General features: G+C 47.5%; 1 protein-coding gene across 4 annotated transcripts in view; it reads right to left on the bottom strand.

The window, feature by feature from the left end:
- The window catches only part of Trappc9 (trafficking protein particle complex subunit 9), a 405,567-nt gene that overhangs the window by 133,394 nt on the left and 251,850 nt on the right, over positions 1-20,323 (bottom strand). For all 4 annotated transcript variants that reach the window (XM_051202715.1, XM_051202717.1, XM_051202714.1 and 1 more), the window contains one exon: positions 18,731-18,873. In XM_051202715.1, the coding sequence (XP_051058672.1) occupies positions 18,731-18,873 (143 nt within the window). The remainder of the gene's footprint in view (positions 1-18,730; positions 18,874-20,323) is intronic.

Here is a 20,323-nt window from a genome sequence, read left to right as displayed (position 1 = left end):
ACCTGGGGCCACCCAGTCCTGCATCCTTGGCAGGGCGTTTAGAATATTCCAGAATGCAAGAGATGCTGGGCACTGCTGAGGCAAGGTGCCCCCTGGTTACGCCTGCATAAATCTGGTTGCTATAGCGACAGCCAGTGTAAAAAGTAGGCTATGAAATGCAGCAGGGCACATGACTCCTATAATACAAATAGTTTTCAGAAATTAAGTGCATCTCCTGGAAACATCAACAGGGGATTAAAAAAAAAAAAAAACACTTCAGAATTGAAGGCAAAGGAGAGTCTCACTGAAGAAACAATGTTTGATTTGGGAGCAATCCTATGAAGGTCTTTGGAGGACAGCCTCCCAAAGAGAACGTGCAATTAATGCAGAAAATCTTGAGGCGCGGTGTGATCACAGAACAGAACAGGCAGAGAAGAGATTGGCAGAACACTGATGACGGAGGAAAGGTCATAAGAAAATACTGGATTTATTCTAAGCATGACAGGAAGCTACTCTGAGAGTCTGAAGCAGATGAGTGGCATGAACTGCTTTGCTGGAGGAGCTGTATGATGAGTTCCGATGCTGGAGAGGATGAACAAACACAAGCTACTCTGTCTCACCAAATGTGCATAACCAGATCCACCCCTAAGTTGCAGCTAGGGCCCACAGAGTCAAAGACTCAAGAGAGTTCTAAACCCGAGAAGACAGATCAAAGTTCTGACCTGGCAGCGAGCTGCACTTCCGTTCACTGCCCTGACCTGATCAAAATGGTAGCGTGGAGCTTTTTGAGGGCTGCAATGAAACCTTTCCCTAGAATGTCCCAGAATCTCACAGGCGTGTGCCAGGGACAGCAGAAAGAGGCACAGAAGAAGCCTCACTTCCTAGCCCCACCAGTGGGGAGCGCCAGGCTGCATAGGTGAACCCCACTCTCTGGTCTGGGAGTCTACATCCTGCAGGCCACAGTGTCAGCACCCATCCAGCTTGCTCTCTGCTCTTCTGGCCAATCAGTCACACCACAGGAGAAAGTGAGGACACAGTAGCGAGATTTGGAGTAGGGCAGAGACGACGGGTTCAATCTGATAGCTACACGTGAATCTCAGGGTTCGTCAGAGCACGGCACATGGAATCAGGCCATGGTCAGAGTCTCTAACTCTGGGGTGGCACAGAACGCGGGAAGAGCTGGGGGGTACCACAGATGCTTTGAAGTCAGACAGTTGACTCTGGGACGGTGCAGAAAACCAAAGACACTGTGGGCTACCCACTGAGGACCCAGGAAAGAAAGACCCCAGCGTCTCTCAGCATCAGATGCAAATACTCAGACCTTGGGAAAGATTCTGTCACCAGAGACGTGAACTCCGCATGAAGGGGGAAACAGTGGGGTACACCAAGATGCCTATGTCACAGGAAGATGTGCCCAAGAAGGCAGAAAGGGGCATCCTAGGGAAAGGGGTGGGGCAGGGGGAGCATGAGGCTGAGCCAGGAGGAACATCAGAACAGGAAAGTGAGCTGCAAAATCCACCTGGTAGTAACCCACTGCAGTAACAAGGACAAGGAGAGAAAGGATAAAGAATAAACCACCTGGGACCGAGAGGCCTTCAGAAGACACGCCACCCCACACCACAGGCCCTCAGAAGACACGCCACCCCACACCAGGGGTCTTCACATGACACGCCACCCCACACCAGGGGCCTTCACATGACACGCCACCCCACACCAGGGGCCTTCAGAAGACACGCCACCCCACACCACAGGCCCTCAGCCCCACACCAGGGGCCTTCAGAAGACACGCCACCCCACACCAGGGGCCTTCAGATGACACACCACCCCACACCACAGGCCCTCAGAAGACACGCCACCCCACACCAGGGGCCTTCAGAAGACACGCCACCCCACACCACAGGCCCTCAGAAGACACGCCACCCCACACCAGGGGCCTTCAGAAGACACGCCACCCCACACCAGGGGCCTTCAGATGACATGCCACCCCACACCAGGGGCCGTGCATGCTCTGTTCACATTTACCAATGCCTATACTCCATCTATAAGGGAAAAAAAAAATCCCCAAATAATAATACTCTAGAAGAACAGAAATCATACAACGGAGGAAATGAGACACCTAAAATTAAAGATTAAAAACATCCCAAGCATGGAGTGTGGGGTGGAGTGGGGTTGGCACAACCTAATGAGAAGTATGTTATGAAAAACTGACAAAAAATAAAACCCACACACAACTTCGGAAGAAGCGATGGGCAGGAAACCTCCCAGACTTGACGACGATGTCAAATGGATTGTGGAAGCTCAACACACCCAACATAGTACAAATGTAAAGAATCCCTTATCCAGAAACAGCATAAACTGTGGAGAGAAGGGGCAGACGGCAGAGGGCCACTGGGGTAAATAACGCAAGAGGCAAAGGAAACGAGTGTGGAAAGTCTGAAGCTCTGTCATCAGACACGGAAGGGCACCGGAGGCAGGGTGTTTTAGAAGTGATTGAGGGGTGGAGGGACTGTAACCTGGGAGTCTACATCCAAGGGAACAAAAACCAAAATGCCCTTCAGGAGTGGAAGGGTGGGGATAGGCCGGGACTCTTTAAAGGAGGCCTTACGGAAAGACCTTCAGAAGAAAGGGCAAGAACATTACCCGGAAACTTGGCACGGAGGGAAGGAGAAAAGAGCAGCAAAAATGTCAAGTGCCCAGCGAAAGAGAACTTACTAAGATCTATGACAGTAAAAGCCACAAGCGTAGCCTCGTCCACTTTGGAGCAGGGACGGTTAGTGGCAATAAAAAAAAAAAAAAAGAACATGGCTTAATGAATGCAGCCTGAAATCTACCAAGAATACACAATCAGTCCTAATGTCTGTGCACTTAGCTCCACGAGGAACCCGGGAACCAAAGAGATAAATGGACAGAAAGCATAATTAGGGTCGGAGACACCAACAGGGTCTCCCTGGAAATGGACAGAAGTGTGGGGAGGGGGGAAACCAACAGGACACAGGAGACAGGAACAAACACACGTGTTTGACTGATGTGTAACGAAAACCCTACCGCACAGCTGCAGAACGCATGCACTAGTGCACGCTGAAAGCACACAAGGTATGTTCTCAGCTGAGGCAGGATTGATCCAGGGGTCAGAGTGATTAATGGGACATTACAAATGTGAGGAAATGGACCGGCACACTTCAAACAGCACTAATGAGGGACCAGGACTGTTTGCACTTAATAAAAACCCAAGGTACTTAGAGACCAGTAGCATTAAACGGTTGTGTCGTAAGAGATGGGGGGTATGGGGTAACCAGCTCTCATCACAGGAAATAAGACACTCACATTCTTCCCCCTACTCTACCCCCCCCTTCCTATTTACTCTGGAGATCTTATCTAATTCCCCTACCCAGGGGCAGCGTGTGTGTCTCTCTTGGGGTCCTCCTTGTTACCTAGCTTCTCTGGGGTTGTGGATTGTAGGCTGGTTATCATTTGCCTTACATCTAATATCCACTTATGAGTGAGTACATACTGTGTTTGTCTTTCTGGGTCTGGGTTACCTCACTCAGGATGATTTGGTTTGGTTTGTTTTGTTTTGTTTTGCTTTGTTTGTTTGTTTTCTAGTTCTATCCATTTGCCTTCAAATTTCAAGATGTCACTGATTTTTGTTTGTTTTTGTTTTGTTTTTCTACTGAGTAACACACTATTGTGTAAATGTGCCACATTTTCTCTATCTATTCTTTGGGTGAGGGGCATCTAGGTTGTTTCCAGGTTCTGGCTATTACAAATAATGCTGCTATGAACATAGTTGAGCAAATGACCTTGTGGTATGAATATACGTCCTTTGGGTATATGTCCAAGACTGTTATTGCTGGGTCTTGAGGTAGATTATTCCCAATTTTCTGAGAAACTGCCATACTGATTTCCAAAGCAGCTGTACAAGTTTGCACTCCTACCAGCAATGGAGGAGCATTTCCCTTCCTCGACATCATCTTCAGCATAAGCTGTCAGTGTTTTCTGATCTTAGCTATTCTGAAGGGTGTTAAGATGGTATCTCAGAGTTGTTTTGATTTGCATTTCCCAGATGGCTAAGGGTGTTGAGCAATTCCTTAAATGTCTTTCAGCCATTTGAGTTTCTACTATTGAGAATTCTCTGTTTAGAACTGTACCCCAATTTTTAATTGGGTTATTTGGTATTTTGATGCCTAGTTTCTTGAGTTCTTTATATATTTTGGAGATCGGCCCTCTGTCAGATATGGGGTTGGTGAAGACTTTTTCCCATTCTGTAGGCTGCCATTTTGTCTTATTTACTGTGTCCTTTGCCTTACAGAGGCCCCATTTATTAATTGTTGCTCTCAGAGTCTGTGCTACTGGTGTTATATTTAGGAAGTGGCCTCCTGCGACCATGCATTCAAGGGTACTTGGGGGAGGAACAAAGAGGGAGAGCAAGGAAAGAGAAACGTTTTGTTTGGTTGGTTGGTTTTGTTTTGTTTTTCAAGGCAAGGTTTCTCTGTATTGTTTTGGAGTCTGTCCCGGTACTCACTCTGTAGATCAGGCTGGCCTAGAACTCACAGAGATCCACCTGCCTCTGTCTCCCAAGTACTGCGATTAAAGGTGTGTGCCTCCAACACCCGGCCTGCAAGAGACATCTTGATAGAGGGGGCCATTAGGGGACCGGGAGAAATCTGGTGTTAGGGAAACTCCCAGGAATCCACAAGGATGGTACCAGCTAAGACTCCTATCAAAAGCGGAGAAGATGTCTGAATGGGCCTTCCCCTGTAATCATATTGATGGCCACCCTAACTGTCATCATAGAGCCTTCATCCAGTTACTGATGGAAGCAGATGCAGGCATGCTCAGCCAAGCTCCTGGAGTCCCGTCAAAGAGAGGGAGGAAGGAATTTTATGAGCAAAGGGGGTCCAGATCATGATGGGGAAACCCAGACAGACAGCTGACCTGAGCTAGTTGGAGTGCACGGACTCTGAACTAACAGCTGAGGGACCCGCATAGGACCAAACTAGGCTCTCTCAATGTGGGTGACAGTTGGGTGGCTTGGGCAGCCTGCGGGGCCACTGGGGGGACCAGGATTTATCCCTAGTGCACGGACTGACTTTTTGGAGCCCATTCCCTATGATACAGGCAGGAGAGGCTTGCTCCTGCCTCATCTTGGTGTGCCAGACTTTGTTGTCTCCCTATGGGAGGGCTCACCCTTACTGAGGAGTGGATGGGGGGGTTGAATGGGGGGACAGTGGGGGTTAGCAGGAGGAGGGGAGGGAGATCTCCGGTTGGTGTGTAAAATAAAAAAACTTGTAAATGAATAAAAAAAAAATTAAAAAGAAGGAAACTCGCAGGGAGCACAGAGAGGGGACAAAGAAGAGAAAGACAGAAAAGAACGGACAGACTTAAACAACCTGATTCTTCAAACACATCAGTATACTTCTATGGTAAGACTTTAAAGGAGAGGGGGGAGGGGGAGGGAGGGAGAGAGACAGAGGGAGGGAAGGAGGGAAAGAGAGAGAGAAGGAGGGAGAGAGGGAACAGCCAGATAGAATCAAAGACATTGGGAGGGTGGTAAGGAGAGATTCATCAGAGTTCCAGTCTCACAACCCAGATGACACAGGGCACAAACTGACAGAATAAATCCAAGAGAGAAGGTAAATGATCTCGAGAGCCTCCCACCCATGCAATCAATTAAAACCCTCTCCGGGTCAGGAGTACCTCTCGGCAAATTCTACCAGTTTTGCTGTTTGTTGTTGTTGTTGGTTGGTTTAGTCTGGTCTGGTCTGGTCTGGACTTTTTAAGTAAGTAAAGAAATAATACTGTGTGATTTCTTCCAGAACTAGAAGTGGCAGAAATGCTTCCAAGAACAGTGTCGTGCGCCCCCAAAGTCGATGCAGTCAGAAGCGAAGCATTTACCCACAGCTCTCATGAGGTGGCTGTTTCTCAAGTCCCAAGCATCATTCCCAGCACCTACAGGAGGTGATACCAGTCTCCTTGGGCACTTACACGCACGGACGCCCACACAGACACGTAGAAATAAGTACAAGTAAAATCTATTTTAAAAACACAAATGTAAATTGTGTCAGAATCTGACAAATTATGAGGCTGGAGAGATAAGCCAGTGCTGAGGAGCCACATTGTGGCTCATGCCTGTGCCGCTTCCCTTCCAAGGGATCCGGCAGCCCCTTCTGGCCTCCTGGGGCACCCAGAATGCACGTGGTACACATACATAAATGCATACATACATAAAAATAACTAAATAAATCTTTTTTAAACATGTGACAAATTGGGTCACCTTTAAAAATATTTAACACACAAGAGTTCTGGGCGATTAAAAAAAAAGATTAATCAAAAGTTTAAATATGGCGTTGGAGAGATGACCTTGTGATTAGGGACACATTCTGCTCTGGCAGAGGTGAGTTAGACTCATAGCACCCACATAGGGCAACTCACAACCACCTAAAACTCCAGAAGACGTGACATCCTCTTCTGAACTCCCCAGTCACAATCGTGAGCGTGTACATGTGTACGTACACACACACACACACAGATATACACACACACATGTACACAGACACACAGAAACAATACATATCAAAACAGACACATGTACACAGGCAGTCACCCAAACACACACACACACATACACAGACATATACACAGAAACAATACATATCAAAACAGACACATGTACACAGGCAGTCATCCGAAAACACACACACACACACACACACACACACACACTTCAAAATAAACCTAAAAGTATGATAAAATTACATATAAGGCAGAAAAGGAAAAGCTCAATAAGCATAAAGAATATTAATCCTCACCTCCAGTTAATGATGTTAAAGTTGTAAAATCAGTGAAATGGTGCATAGGCTCCAGACTGTCCATTCCTTCGTAAGAAAGAATGATATTTTTAATGAGGCTGGGGGTGTTGCATGCTCACTCTCCCGGGGATGAATTGCAGAGGAAAACTCTACAGTGCACGTCAAAGTCCAGATTCTTCGAAACTCTGTTTCAAACACACTGTCCACGTGCACAGACATGTTCAATACAGACAGCCAGTAGGGAAACCCAACTAGCTCCAACCAGAGGGGAGATTGCTGGAGAGCATGCAGTTTCTACATAAATACAGAGACCCAAGCGTCTGATATGGAAAGGCAATCCGCATGGATCACACAGATAATTAACGGACAGAGAAGCAAACTCTTATTTTCACTTTTAGGAGAGTGGCATAGAGAAGCAAATGCCTGCAGAATGTCACCAGCAAGTGTCTCGGTGGGAGACACAACAGGCGTGGGCTTCACTCAACACACTTCCCATAGGCATGGGTTTATACACGCCTTCACTCAACATACTTCCCATAGGCATGGGTTTATACACGCCTTCACTTAACACACTTCCCATAGGCATGTGTTTATACACGCCTTCACTCAACACACTTCCCATGGGCATGGGTTTATACACGCCTTCACTCAACATACTTCCCATAGGCATGGGTTTATGTAATGAGCCTGAGTGGCTTCAGAAGAGAGGAAATATCTTTCTCCAAGTATAGTATTCCCACTATTTTCAGCTAAGAACAAGCCAGGCTCAGAGCAATTCAGTGGCCCTTGCAGGGCAGGAATTAGGTTCAAAGTCTAGGCTTCTACCCCCTTTCCCTCCACTGAGTCAAGATGCCTGCCACATGAAGTCATCTGCTATGTCCTCATTGTAGGCCTGGGGGCTGACTTAAGCAGAGAAAACAGAGGAAAGGAGTGGCCTGGGACACGTGGTCAGAGACTAAGAGCATGAGGGAAATGGCCGGGCTCTGCCTTAATAAACACATGACATTCAGCTTCTGTCTTAACCCTTACAACAACGTATCAGGAGCCAGGGTTTGCAGGCCTTCCGTAACCCACCCACCCCTGTGGCAGAGCTGTGAGGGCACCCACGCCTACTTTCCCTCTCCTTTGCTGCGCATGTTGGGGCGGGGAGGGCGGACACACAATGAGTGAGTGAGTGATATGCATTTGCACCTGTGTTGGGGCACACGCGTATGTATGCAGGGCACACACGCGTATGTATGCAGGGGCCTGCGGGGAGCCTGAGGGAGAGAGGTCAGGGATTTTCTTTGATTAAATTCCTGTATTATTTTCTTTGAGGCAGGGTCTCTCATTTAAGCCCAGGTCTTGCTGATAGGGTTCAGCTAGTCAAGTCTTACTTGCCAGTCGGCTTGTGGGATCTCCCGTCTCTAGCTTCCCAGGCCGGGATTGCAGCTGGGCCAGCACACCCGCCCATCATCCACGTGAGTTCTGGGGGTGCAAACTCTTGTTCTGCTGCTTGCATTCACTTCCTGTGTTATCTCTCAAACCCCTTCAAACGCCACTGTTGATGCCCCTGGGGCTGCACTTGGTGAATGGGCCATCATATAGCCACAAGCGGTGACAGGTTAGAAACGTCTCCTCCCTGTATCTTAGCAGGGCAAAGTATTTTTTTAATATTGGCTTTGTGTGTGTGTGTGTGTGTGTGTGTGTGTGTGTGTGTGTGTGTGTGTGTGCATGCATTCATTATACATGGAGTGCGTGTGCGTGCATTCATTACACATGGAGGTCAGGAAAACATTCGTAGGAGTTGCTTCTCTCCTATGTGAGTCTGGGTGTTGAATTCAAGTTGTCAAGCTTGGTGGCCAGTGCCCCTAACCACTGACCCATCTGACCAGCTCAGAACAGAATATATCTTGTAACCCAGTCATACCACAGGAGCAATAACAAGCCTCCTCCTTCTGTGTCTTGGCTATGAGTGTGCCCTCTGGACTCTGAGCCCTGGTCCTGACCTCCCCACTACACAGCTTCTCCAAATTCACAGAAGACGCAATTGCTATCCCCACTGTTCACACGGAGAGCATCATGGCGCCGTCGTCAATTCCCATTGGGCTGTGCTTCCTTTCTCTGCCATGCACTTCCCATGTCCCCTCAGCTTACTCATCAACAAGTCATCTGAGTACTGGTGCCCGTATCACGGCAAGCAGCTAAGGCAGGTGACATCCTAAGGAAGTCCACAGAGCCAGCTGTACATAGTGGCTCTTACAGGACTGGCCTCCATTTCCCCAAAGACTGAGGCACATAAGAAACAAGAACTACTAATGTCCATTTACCAAACCTGCACTGGGTACCATATTATAACCTTCACTAGTAATTTTTTAACATGTGATCTCATGACCGTACGAGAACAATGCTATCAACCCTTGAGATGAAGTACAGATTTACTTCCAAAGCCTATCGCTAAAATTCAAAAGTCTTACAAAATTTAAAATGAATCTAACAAGCGCAGCAACTTGGAAAAGCTCTAGCCTGATAAAGATCTCTCTTGAAATGGCCTTAATGCCGTATCTGTGGGCATGGGACCTCTGCAGAGCTGAGCAGGCGCCTCCCCAACAGAAACCTTTTAAATGACAGAGGGCAAATGCAGTGGTGTCTCCAAAAGAAGGGTTTCTATTCACCCCACACAATATCTATTACACCCTGCTCTGAGGAGGGTATTTTCTACATAGCTCAAAATAGGGATGTCTAAGATTGGATCATTTACTATAACCGCCTAGAAAGAAAGTGCTCCTTGGGAGAGAGGGAAGTGCAGCTGTTAGACAGGGACAGTGTGGCCTAATCCATTTCAGTCTAGTGCCTGCAAACATTACCGGGCAGCCTGGTGTAAAAAGCTGCTCTCAGAGTAATTGATCTCCCAAATGCGAGTGGGGGTTAGGTGATGTGGGGAGAGGGAGGGGAGAAGAGAGGGAGCTGGGCAGGAGGGAGAGAGAGGAAGGGAAATTAGCCTGCCTCTCATCTTCACTGTTCTACAGCACTTAGGGAAAACGGTTCACTCTTTGATAATTTGATTCCCTTCTCTTCCTGGTGAGACGGACAGAGCAGACATGGTCAGTCAGTAAGGAAAGACAGGCAGACCCCGAAGCTGCAACTTCTCATCAAGCATAGCAGAAGGACACCCGGCTCACACAAACAGGGCCAAAAGCCACAGTGCAGAGCGGCCCCATGCAGACCCAGGCCTTGGAATGCCAATGTGTAGACCACACACATGGAGACACTGCAGACTCCAGGACGTGATGCCCACCTTCCGAGGGCTTCTGGGATAACAACAGGATGCTGAACGTGACGTACCCAGAATCAAGAACATTTCTCTTTCCCCTTTCCTTCCCAGAAGCAAGTCACATGGAAAACTGCCAGTAAGAGGGGCTGAGGAGATAACTTGAAAGGCAGGGGTGCATGGTACACACGAATGTCAACTTGAGCTTGGATGTGTGGATAACCCTAGAACTCATGAAGGAGAAGAAACAAAAAAAAAAAAAAAAAAACAAAAACAAAAAAACAAACAAAACAGAAAACCCAGCTGGGCAATGCTTACCTATGACCTCAGAGCTGAGGGGCGGAGGAAGAAACAGGAGGAGCAGATACCAGGGGGTTGGAGGATCAGATACTACGGGGTTTGCTGACTGCCAGCCTCACTTCAAGTAGAGTAGGAGACCCGGTCCCAAGGGAACAAGGCAGAGTAGCAACGAGCAGGTACCTGACATCCTCTTGTGGCCACCACACATACATGGTCACCACAGCTGCATACATGTATGCACCTCTCTCTCTCTCTCTCTCTCTCTCTCTCTCTCTCACACACACACACACCACACACACACACACACACCACACGGGCATTCATATTTGAATGTATGCATGCACATACAACACACACACAGGGGAACTCATATTTGAATGCACACATAACACACACACACACACACACACACACACACACGAGAAAAACTATAAAAGTGACAGGGACAGAAATCCTGGCAATTCTGGGGGGCAAATGGCCCACACATATCTGTAGCTGGGCTTCACAACACAACTGGCCCAACACCAGGCTGACCTTTCAACATATCTGGCTTCTGTTCACTCTAAAATCAGTCTAAACCGCCATGAAATTCTGACACACAGGGCAGGTGGTTACTTAGCTGCAATGGCTTTGAAGTAAGCAAACCTGCATTCAACTGTCACCAGCAAGTTATGAGAGCTGAGGAAAACATACAACATCCGCCCAGCCCCTGTAGTCTGAGAAGGGTTGGGGGGAGAGGGGGGGAGAGCTGACTTTAAAAGTGAGATGTGTGGAACTCTAACACAGCAGGATTCTGATGGGGCAATCTTCACCTGTGAGCAAAAAGCAAGCAATGAATTCATAATGCACCGCAGCACGCCACTTCAGTAAACCGCTAATGCTAAGTGCCCAAAATGCATGCTGATTCTGCTGTGGTCGCTAAGGAAAATAGCACTTCAGCTCAGCTCCCACGCTGCTGCCAGTCTCAAAACCTAGAGGGAGTCATCAACGCTTTGCACTTCCAAGGGTCCTCCCATGGGCTGGCCCAGTGTTGAGTGCTGCGACATCCCATCTCCCGCGATATCTTTCCAGATGTTGCCCATAAAAATTAAGGGTTCTCTTTGGTTGCATGCATGGTTTTATATCTGAGCACTAAATTTTTTGTTTTGTTTTGTTTTGTTTTTAAATCAAGGGATAACTTACATGGGACAAGGGACAAAGATATGCAAGATAGACCAATGAGATCTTACACTATCCGAACCTTGAGATAGCGCCCTACTAGACACACAATACTTTGTTGAGGCAGAAAGACACTGGCCCTCTGAGATGACCGATGAACCTGGTCCACTTAGAACGGGGATCCTCCCAGGGGGGCAGGGAGTGCCAGAGGCACAGCCTAGGAAAACAGAGATAAGAATAGATCCTAATACCTTCCCAGCCCATCTCCTCCCACCGCCTCAACCCATAGTCAGCCACAGCTCAAAGCAGTGTAACCATAGAGAGGGATCACTGTCTGGAACTGTGTGCATGGACACCTTCCACAGGCATCGTGTTCCAGAAGCTGCTTTTGTTTCCGAGCAGTATCTCCCTGTGGGACTGCATCAAAGATGGCTCACCCATTCTCCTGCTGACAGGTATTCAGAGTCATCTCCATGCTGGAGTTATAGAAAGAAAAGCTGTTATATAAATTCTTACAGGAGTCTTTTCTGTAGAGATATGTATGTGTGCATTTTAATTTATTTTTTTAGTTCTCTAAAATAAGCACACACAGATGAACCTGGCAGCTCACTGGGTAGCTGTGTGTTTAAAAGCTCCGAAAACAGCTGCTGGTCAACTCGAATGCCCACAAGTCCCAATTCTCTCCCAAGCTCACCAACACTGAATGCTGTCAGCGCTTACTCATGTGAGCCATTCTGGGAGGTAAACATCGCAGCCCAATCACACACAGGTTTACTTTGCGTTCTTCTAACAATTAATGCCACAGAACAGGTTTCAGGTGACTGAAGGCCGTTTGAAAATACCTGTTTAAATGCTGCAGTATATTTTATGGCATGACTTGCTGATTTAGTTTTTGTTTGTGGGTGTTTTGTTTTGCTTTCTTTCTGTAAATCTTGCATTTTTGGTCTTTGGGGGCAAGACCACCAAGCTCACAAATAAATATACAGAGGCTTAAATATGACCAGCCTTAGCTTGGCTTGTTCCTAGCCAGTTTCCTTAAATTATCTCATCAATCTTTTGCCTCCAGGCTTTTCCCTTTTCCGGTTCTCCATACCTTTCTTTCCTTCTAACTCCGTGGTGTGCTGTGCAGCTGGGTGGCTGGCCCCTGTACTCCTCATCTCTTCCTCCTTTTCTAGATCCTTGGACTTCTCGTCCCAGATTTCTCCTCCCATTTATTCTCTCTTCCTACAAACCCCACCTACCCTGTCTCCTGCCTAGCTACTATTGGCTGTATAGCTCTTTATTAAACCAGTCAGGTGTTTTAGGCAGGCAAAGTAACACAGCTTCACAGAGTTAAACAAATGCAATGTAAAAGGATGCAGGACGACTTTGCATCATTACACAAATGTTCCCCAGCATAAACAAATGTAACACATCTTAAACTAACATTCCACATCAACTTGCCTTTTGGTGAGTATAAAATTTTTTTAGATGGTTTCTTTGTTTATTTTATTTAGAGAAAGCACTCAGGCATGCAATATGCTAGAGCATACACATGGAGGTCAGAGGACAGCTTTCAGGGGGAATTTCTTGCCTTCTACCTTATTGGGGCAGTCTCTTTCCATGTTTCTGCTGCTGTGTTGTGTACTCTGGGCTACTGAGCCCACATGCTTCCATCTAAACACAGGAGTGCTGGAATCACAGATGTAATCCACAGCATCTAGCATTATGCTTGGATCCCAAGGATCAAATTTAGGCATCTGGCTTCCATAGTAGTAAAAGTTTTTGTACCCATTGTGTACCATCTGGCCAGTTCAGGCCAAGTATAAGGTTTCAATTTTCATGAAATAAAATATTTATCAACATTTTATTTTATAGTTAGCAGTCTGAGCAGATCTAAGAAATCTCTGGCCCCAAATCAGGCAGCTCCCTTGCTATGTCTCCTTTGGGGAAAAGAAAAGGCTCGACAGTTCCCCATAAAACTACTAAGACTATTTACCAACTGTCTACTTGGGTATACTGACCTCTAGTCCAGGTTGGTATCAACAATACTCTCTTGATTACTACTAGGTCTTAAAATCACATACCTTTTAGGTCATGTAATGTTTCCGGCTCCATTTCAAGATATTTTCCCCCCTTTGGTTTTTGGAGACAGGGTTTCTCTGTAGCTTTGGAGCCTGTCCTGAAACTCATTTTGTAGACCAGGCTGGCCTGCCTCTACCTCCTGAGTGCTGGGATCAAAGACGTGCACCACAGCCACCCAGCTCAAGATATTTTTTAACAAATTGCCAGTTCCTTGTTTAAAATAACACTGTTAATAAATACTATTAGGATTTGATTGGCGTTGTCGTGAGTTTATAGTCAATGCAGAGGAAACTGGAATCTCAACAAGAGCCAGATCTTCTGAGTGACCAGCTCCCAACATTTGCCGGGCATTCGAGCCTTTTCCCTCTAGAGATGACATTGTTTACAACTTTATCCCTGTGATTTGTGTTTTGGTTTTATTGAAACATTATTTTCAATTCTATCTTCAAATTTCTAATTGTTACTAATAAACAGAAATATAGCTAGCCGGCCATGGGTACTGTACAATAGCAGAAATATGGATGACAACAGTTGTTTTTTTTTTTTTTTTTTTTTTTTCTTTCCTACCATCCATTTCTAATTTTTAGGTCTTTAGTTATTTTTTTTTTTTTTTTAACCTTACTGCTCTAGGAATATAACAAGGAAAGTAACACAGTGCTCACAGCAGACAGGTTTGCTGGGCTCATGTTCACGAAGAAATTGCTCAGACTTGCTGTGGAGCAACAGTTAACCATAAACTCACATTGAGTTCTGTCCAAGGATGCCCTTCATCAATTGTCACGGTTCTCCCCTTTGTTTTGCTAATGAGATAAATTCCAATGGTTGATTTTTCAGTGCTTAAAAACTACATGAATTTCTAGAATAGACTGGAACTTTTAGTACTCTACTATACCTTCCATGTGGCTGAAACTGACTTGTATTTTGTTTCTCAGCTCAGCCTTTGAATATCTGAGACTGCTGGACTAAAGCCTTTTCTTACTGTGATTCAGTGTCTCAGGAAAGCAGCCGTGTGAAGAGGGTGGGGTCAGGAGTGACTCCTCCCTGCCTGTTCTCCACATGAGCTGCCTAAAGGTGCTGGCTTGCTCTCTTAAAAGCTTGAACTACGTACTGGAGAAGTCATCTGGGACCACCCAGTGCTTCATGGGGACTTTCTAATCGACAGTGTCCATTTCTTCCTGTGTCAGCTTTAGTATCTTGTCTACTTTCCTCCTTCAAGAACATTGATCCATATTGCCTAAGTTGTCAAACTCACATGGGACATGGCTCTTGACGGTATGGCATATACAAAACTCATAGAAGGCTGCTCTGTGTTTGTGTTTTCTCTTTCCCTTCATTCCCTAGTTATGATTAATTTTATTCTCAGTCCGTTTAAAGTATCAGCCTTTGGTTCCATTGACTCCAAAAAATCCTCTCCCACACCCCATTTTAATCTGACATTTCTTCTCTATAATCTCTTCTAGGAGTCCTGAACTCTCCGGTGTGTGGTTCAGAAGCCGTACTGTTGGTGTCAAGCCACTCATTCCATAAGAACGAAGGTGGAGCTGGTTAACAAAAATGTCTAGGTTGGCTACAGTTTTCCTGTGGGTTTTATTTTGATTTGTATACGTGTCATTATCCCCAGATTCTCGGGGAATAATATTCAAACAGTCGGGTATACTGTGGGGTTACCTGTTTTTCCCCTTTGTGTACTAGTTTTATTTTGAAATTATGTTTTTATATTTAGGACTGTAATATTCTATTGAGAACTCAATTTGATGGGGGATGTCCCTCTTTGTGCTGTGAATCGATGTTTCTCTTATTGGTTGATGAATAAAGCTGTTTCTGCCAATGGACAGGCGGGATGTAGCCAAACAGGAAGTATAGATGGGTCTACCAGACTAGGAGGATTCTGGGAAGACGAACACAGAGAGTGAGTTAGCAGGTAGATGCCATGTAGCTACCGGGAAGATTGGACGCCTGGACATTCTCCGGTAAGGCAAGACCATGTAGAAATACATAGACTAATAGGAAGGGGTTAATAATTAAGAGAGAGCTAGTTAATAAGAAACCCGAGCCATGGGCCAAACAGTTTATAATTAATACTAAGGCTCTGGGTGCTTATTTGGGACTAAATGGCTGCAGGACTGGGGCGGGGCAGAAATCCCCACCCACACTCAATTCTTCAATCCCCACGCTTAATTCCTCAATCGTTACAAATGTTCCCTTCTCTTTTTCTTGAAAGCCCGGGTGTTTAATATTAGTAACTCCACACTGACCTTCTAAGTATCGGTGTTTGCATATACTGTGCACATTTGATGCTGGTTTCTTGTAAGAGGCATACAGATAGTGTCTCGCTGCCATGTGGAGTCTGACAAGCTCCACCTTAAACTGCAGTGCTGAGTCTGTCTGCGCTGGGGCAACTTTGGACATAGGCAGATAAGTTTGTACTGCTCGTATCCCTTTCAGCCACCCATTCCTTGTCCGTTTCTCCTCTCCCTCCCCACTCCCAGCCCAGAGGGGGCGCAGGTCTTGTCTATGTATTCATTTATCGAATGTTCCATCGCTCCTGTGTGTACATTCGTGTTCCCGACCCATGCTAATTCTGTGTGACAAGATCCTATCGGGCTGGTGAAGAGCAAGAAGTTGCTCTATCTCTCCCTTTCTCTACACCTGGTGTTTGGGGGAGCTGGTTGGAAGAACTCCCAGGAGTCTGACATATACATATGTGTTAGAGAAGTGATAACAGCATGGGACTCACAGAAACACACACACACATACACCACACACACATATACCACACACACACATACACATACACACACATACACCACACACACATACATACACACCACACCACACACACACACACACACCATACATACCACACACCATACACATACACACACACACACTATATACACCACACACCATACACACATACACCACACACACACACACTCATACACACCACACACCACACATACGCACACACACACATACACACCACACACATACCATACACACCACATACACACACACCACACACATACACCACACACACATACACCACACATACACACCACACATACACCACACACCATACACACACCATACACCATACACCATACACTCACACACACCATACACTCACACACACCACACACTGCACACACACACATACCATACACACCACGTACACACACACCACACCACACACACACATACACCACACACACACCATACACACCACACACCATACACACACACACACCGCACACACACTCACACACACATACACCACACACACATACCACGCACACACACACATCCACCACACACACCACGCACACACACCACGCACACATACACCACACACACACACACACCACGCACACACACCACACACACATACACACACACATGCACACACATGCACACACACACTCTCTCTCTCTCCTGCTAGGAAAATGTACAGAAATTCAAACAGATCTCAAAGGTAAGCAGATGTTTTCCAAAGGATTAAATACAAGAATGGTAGTTTAATAAAAGGGACACTTGTAGAGAAAAGATGAAGTTGAAACGGCCTTTGACACAGATCAGGTGGAGGTGACTGTACTGAAGCTTGGTGGGAAGCAGGAGAGGGCAAGGTCTATCCCAAACTAGGGATGAGGGGGGACTCGGTCTCTTCAACACTGGATCTGTCTGCAAGCTGGGTAGGACCCGGCAACAAGCAGGACTGAGGCCAGCTGCTCAATGGGGAAAGGGATACACAGTGACGAGTGACCTGGAGACAGTGAAATTTCATCCCAGGATTTTGAGATCAGTTAGACTTAGGGATAATTGGGGGGGGGGGGGAAGGGTCAGAAGTGAAGTCTAAAATCCAAGAGCTGGAAAGAGAAATGCACAGGTCAAAAGAAGAGAAGATGAAGGCTACAGATTGGCAACGAAGACCGGAGTGATACTTTAGCCAATAGCCAATGCTGCTAGGTTCCTTCAACCTTAAGCTACCATTTGCAGGGGGCATGATTCATCAGCCACACAACAAGGAGCTACGAAAGAGAATTCATGGCAACCTGTGCCACATCTGGGAAGTCTTGATGGGCAGTGGCAGCGGGGGAAAGAGGACAGGCAGGAAAGGCAGACATGATGCAGGAGAGCCATGTGCAGAAGGCTTGGCACACCCTAACACTGGCTGTCAGCACACAGGCCAAATCTGCCTCGGGGCAGAAGCTTTAAAGCTTTGTACAAATTCAAGTAGAAGCCACCTTGGCAGTGAGGACCGAAAAAGTGATAGATGATGAAAAGGGATGCTAAAAGGCCCAGATAAGCCATTAATTCTTGCTGCAGAGTCTTTCTCCAGTAGCTGGGGCAGGGGGGCGGGAGAGAAGGTGAACTAGATCCATTTAAATGGATTTTTCCTCTAGTTTACCCTATAGAGGAACAGCACAGGCCAGCACAGGCTAGGGTGCTATTCTTAAGGTCCAAATACAGACAGGTGAGCACTAGTCAAGGCTGCTGTTTTGCTCAATTAAGCATAAACAAGGATGACCCAGCCCACCAGTCCAGTGGAGCTCAGGAGAGGTGGGACCCCACTCTCCAGGGGCTTCGTGTATAAACCTTCCCAAGGCCTCCTGGGAAGCACTGATGCCACTTGCTCTGTATGAGAATGAGACGAGGAACTGCCACCTAAGAGAAGTCTAAGAGAAACCCAACCGCCCCCTCTCTCTGCATGTGACCCTGAAGTAGACAAGCCCACCCTTCCCTTGGCTAGGATGAAGAGCAGGCCTGGGGGAGTCGGTGGCAGAGAGGGCTACCTTGAGGGAATGAATCCCTGTGCAGGATGAGCTGGTACTGTGCTGAGCTAGAAGGACCTTGTGATGCTGGACAGTGAGCTCTGAGACAAAGCTTTCACCTCGCCAGGCACAGGGGCATCGCAGAGAACAGAGCTGAGCTCCTCGGGGAGTACCAAAGAGAGGCAAAGCACTGTGCGCAGTTGAAGAAGCGGCGGTCAGCAGGGCAAAGCACCTGCCCTGGGAGCGCCCAGCCACAGAGGCGCTGCACACACAGCCTCCCGGCTGCCCACTAACACCGAGGAACGTTGTCCTGCCGAAGGCATGGCTCTGCTGGGCAGCGACACTGGATAACCAGTGTCATGAGACACCCCGCCCCCACCTCCTTCCTGCCTGGTTACCTGGTTGCCGGAAGTGTGCTGACTCTAGTGAAAAACACAGACGGCTCAACTTCCACATGCAGCCCCAGAGAGAGATTCCTGTAATACCCTTCCACGTGGCCCGGGCCTCCAGAGTACTTGAAGTTCAGGACAGCTTCCAGGGTCTAAAAAGTTAAGATAAATAACAAATCAGTACCCGCAAGTAGGCGAGGTTCCACACTGGGAGGCAGAGAGGGCCTCGAGACCCTCACACACGAGAGGAACAAACTACCCCAGCTCATACTGTGCATCTGGTACGGTTTTTCCTGTGGTATCGAGAGTCTAAGCAGTCCTTCAACTGTGCATGCAGGTACAAAGGGGTTCCAATATACACTCTGTTTAGATACAACATTTGAGAGAGCAGACAGACATGGGGGGGGGCGTGCACCAGCAGCCCAGACGGCCGGGAAGGGCAGCTTCCACTGAGGAGGAAGAGGGCCAACTTCTATTCCCAGGCTCACAATGACTAACAGCCTGAGGGAGGTCAGAGGGAAGCATGGCAGAGGCCCTTCTAGAAAGACAAGGGCAGTGCCCCATGCCAGAAACGGGGCACAGAATGAAGAGGTGGCAGGAACCATCCCAATGGTCATGAAGGCATCAATATAAAAATGGTGGGTGACTAACGTTAAGTAGGGTGAACCGATGGGGGGGGCACAATCTCCCTTCCTAGGCTCTTCCCCCACGCTTCCCCCCGCTGAGTGCACTTACAAAGGATGACGGGGGAGTAGTGGGTCAGACCCTGCCCCCCCTTGGTGACACAAAGAATATAAGAGGCATTAGGGCCACCATACTTTGAAACTCCAGCCTCAGTCCAGTCTGGCCATATCTGACCATTCATTCCTTTGATCCTTTGAGATGAGAATTTTATATACGTGGGGAGAGCAGCCCAGACCAAGAGCATGGGGGGGGGCAGGGGTGGGCAAGATACAGGGACACTAACTAACAAGGTACAAAGAGGCAGAGCTCCGTTCTTAGGAATGTGAGTGAGGGCGCCCACCGCTGTTTTGGAGTACAGTGCCCGCTGTCATCAGGGAGAAGACGCATGCCCAGCAACTGCCACGCGTAGAGTGGTATGGTTGATGCAAGAGGACACTAAGGAGCCACGGGCAAGATGGAGCCGTGCTGCATCTACCTGAGACTCAAGAGGGGTGAGTGTAGGAGGTAAATCCTGGGGGACTGTGGCCCCAGCCTCCGAGTCCTGCATGGCCCCGCAGGAGGACCAGCTGTGAGAAGCCTCATCCATCTCTGCACACAGGCAGAGGAGCACTGAGGACCGAGGACATGCATTACAGAAGAGCTGGCACCTCCCACGTTCGTTCCCCACTCAGCACAAGGCAACTCTGCAGGGATCTGTGGCCCGAGAGACATAGGAGGTAGCCATGGCAACAAGAAATCCCAGGCCCAGCTAACCCTGACTGAAATGATGGGGCCTCCTACAGCAGTGTCCTCAAGCAGGCGCTGACAACAGGAGCCCTTAGGGCAAATCTAGTCATCGCCTGATTCTGCAGGGCTGGGAGCAAAGAACTTCACCGTTATTCCTCACAGGGAGTAAGTCGAAGAGTAAAACCGGAACAG

This window comes from Phodopus roborovskii, unplaced genomic scaffold (assembly GCF_943737965.1).
Source record: "Phodopus roborovskii unplaced genomic scaffold, PHOROB, whole genome shotgun sequence".
NCBI classification, from domain to species: domain Eukaryota; kingdom Metazoa; phylum Chordata; class Mammalia; order Rodentia; family Cricetidae; genus Phodopus; species Phodopus roborovskii.
Note: the sequence above shows the minus strand (reverse complement) of the source record. Positions and strands in the feature narration are given on the sequence as shown.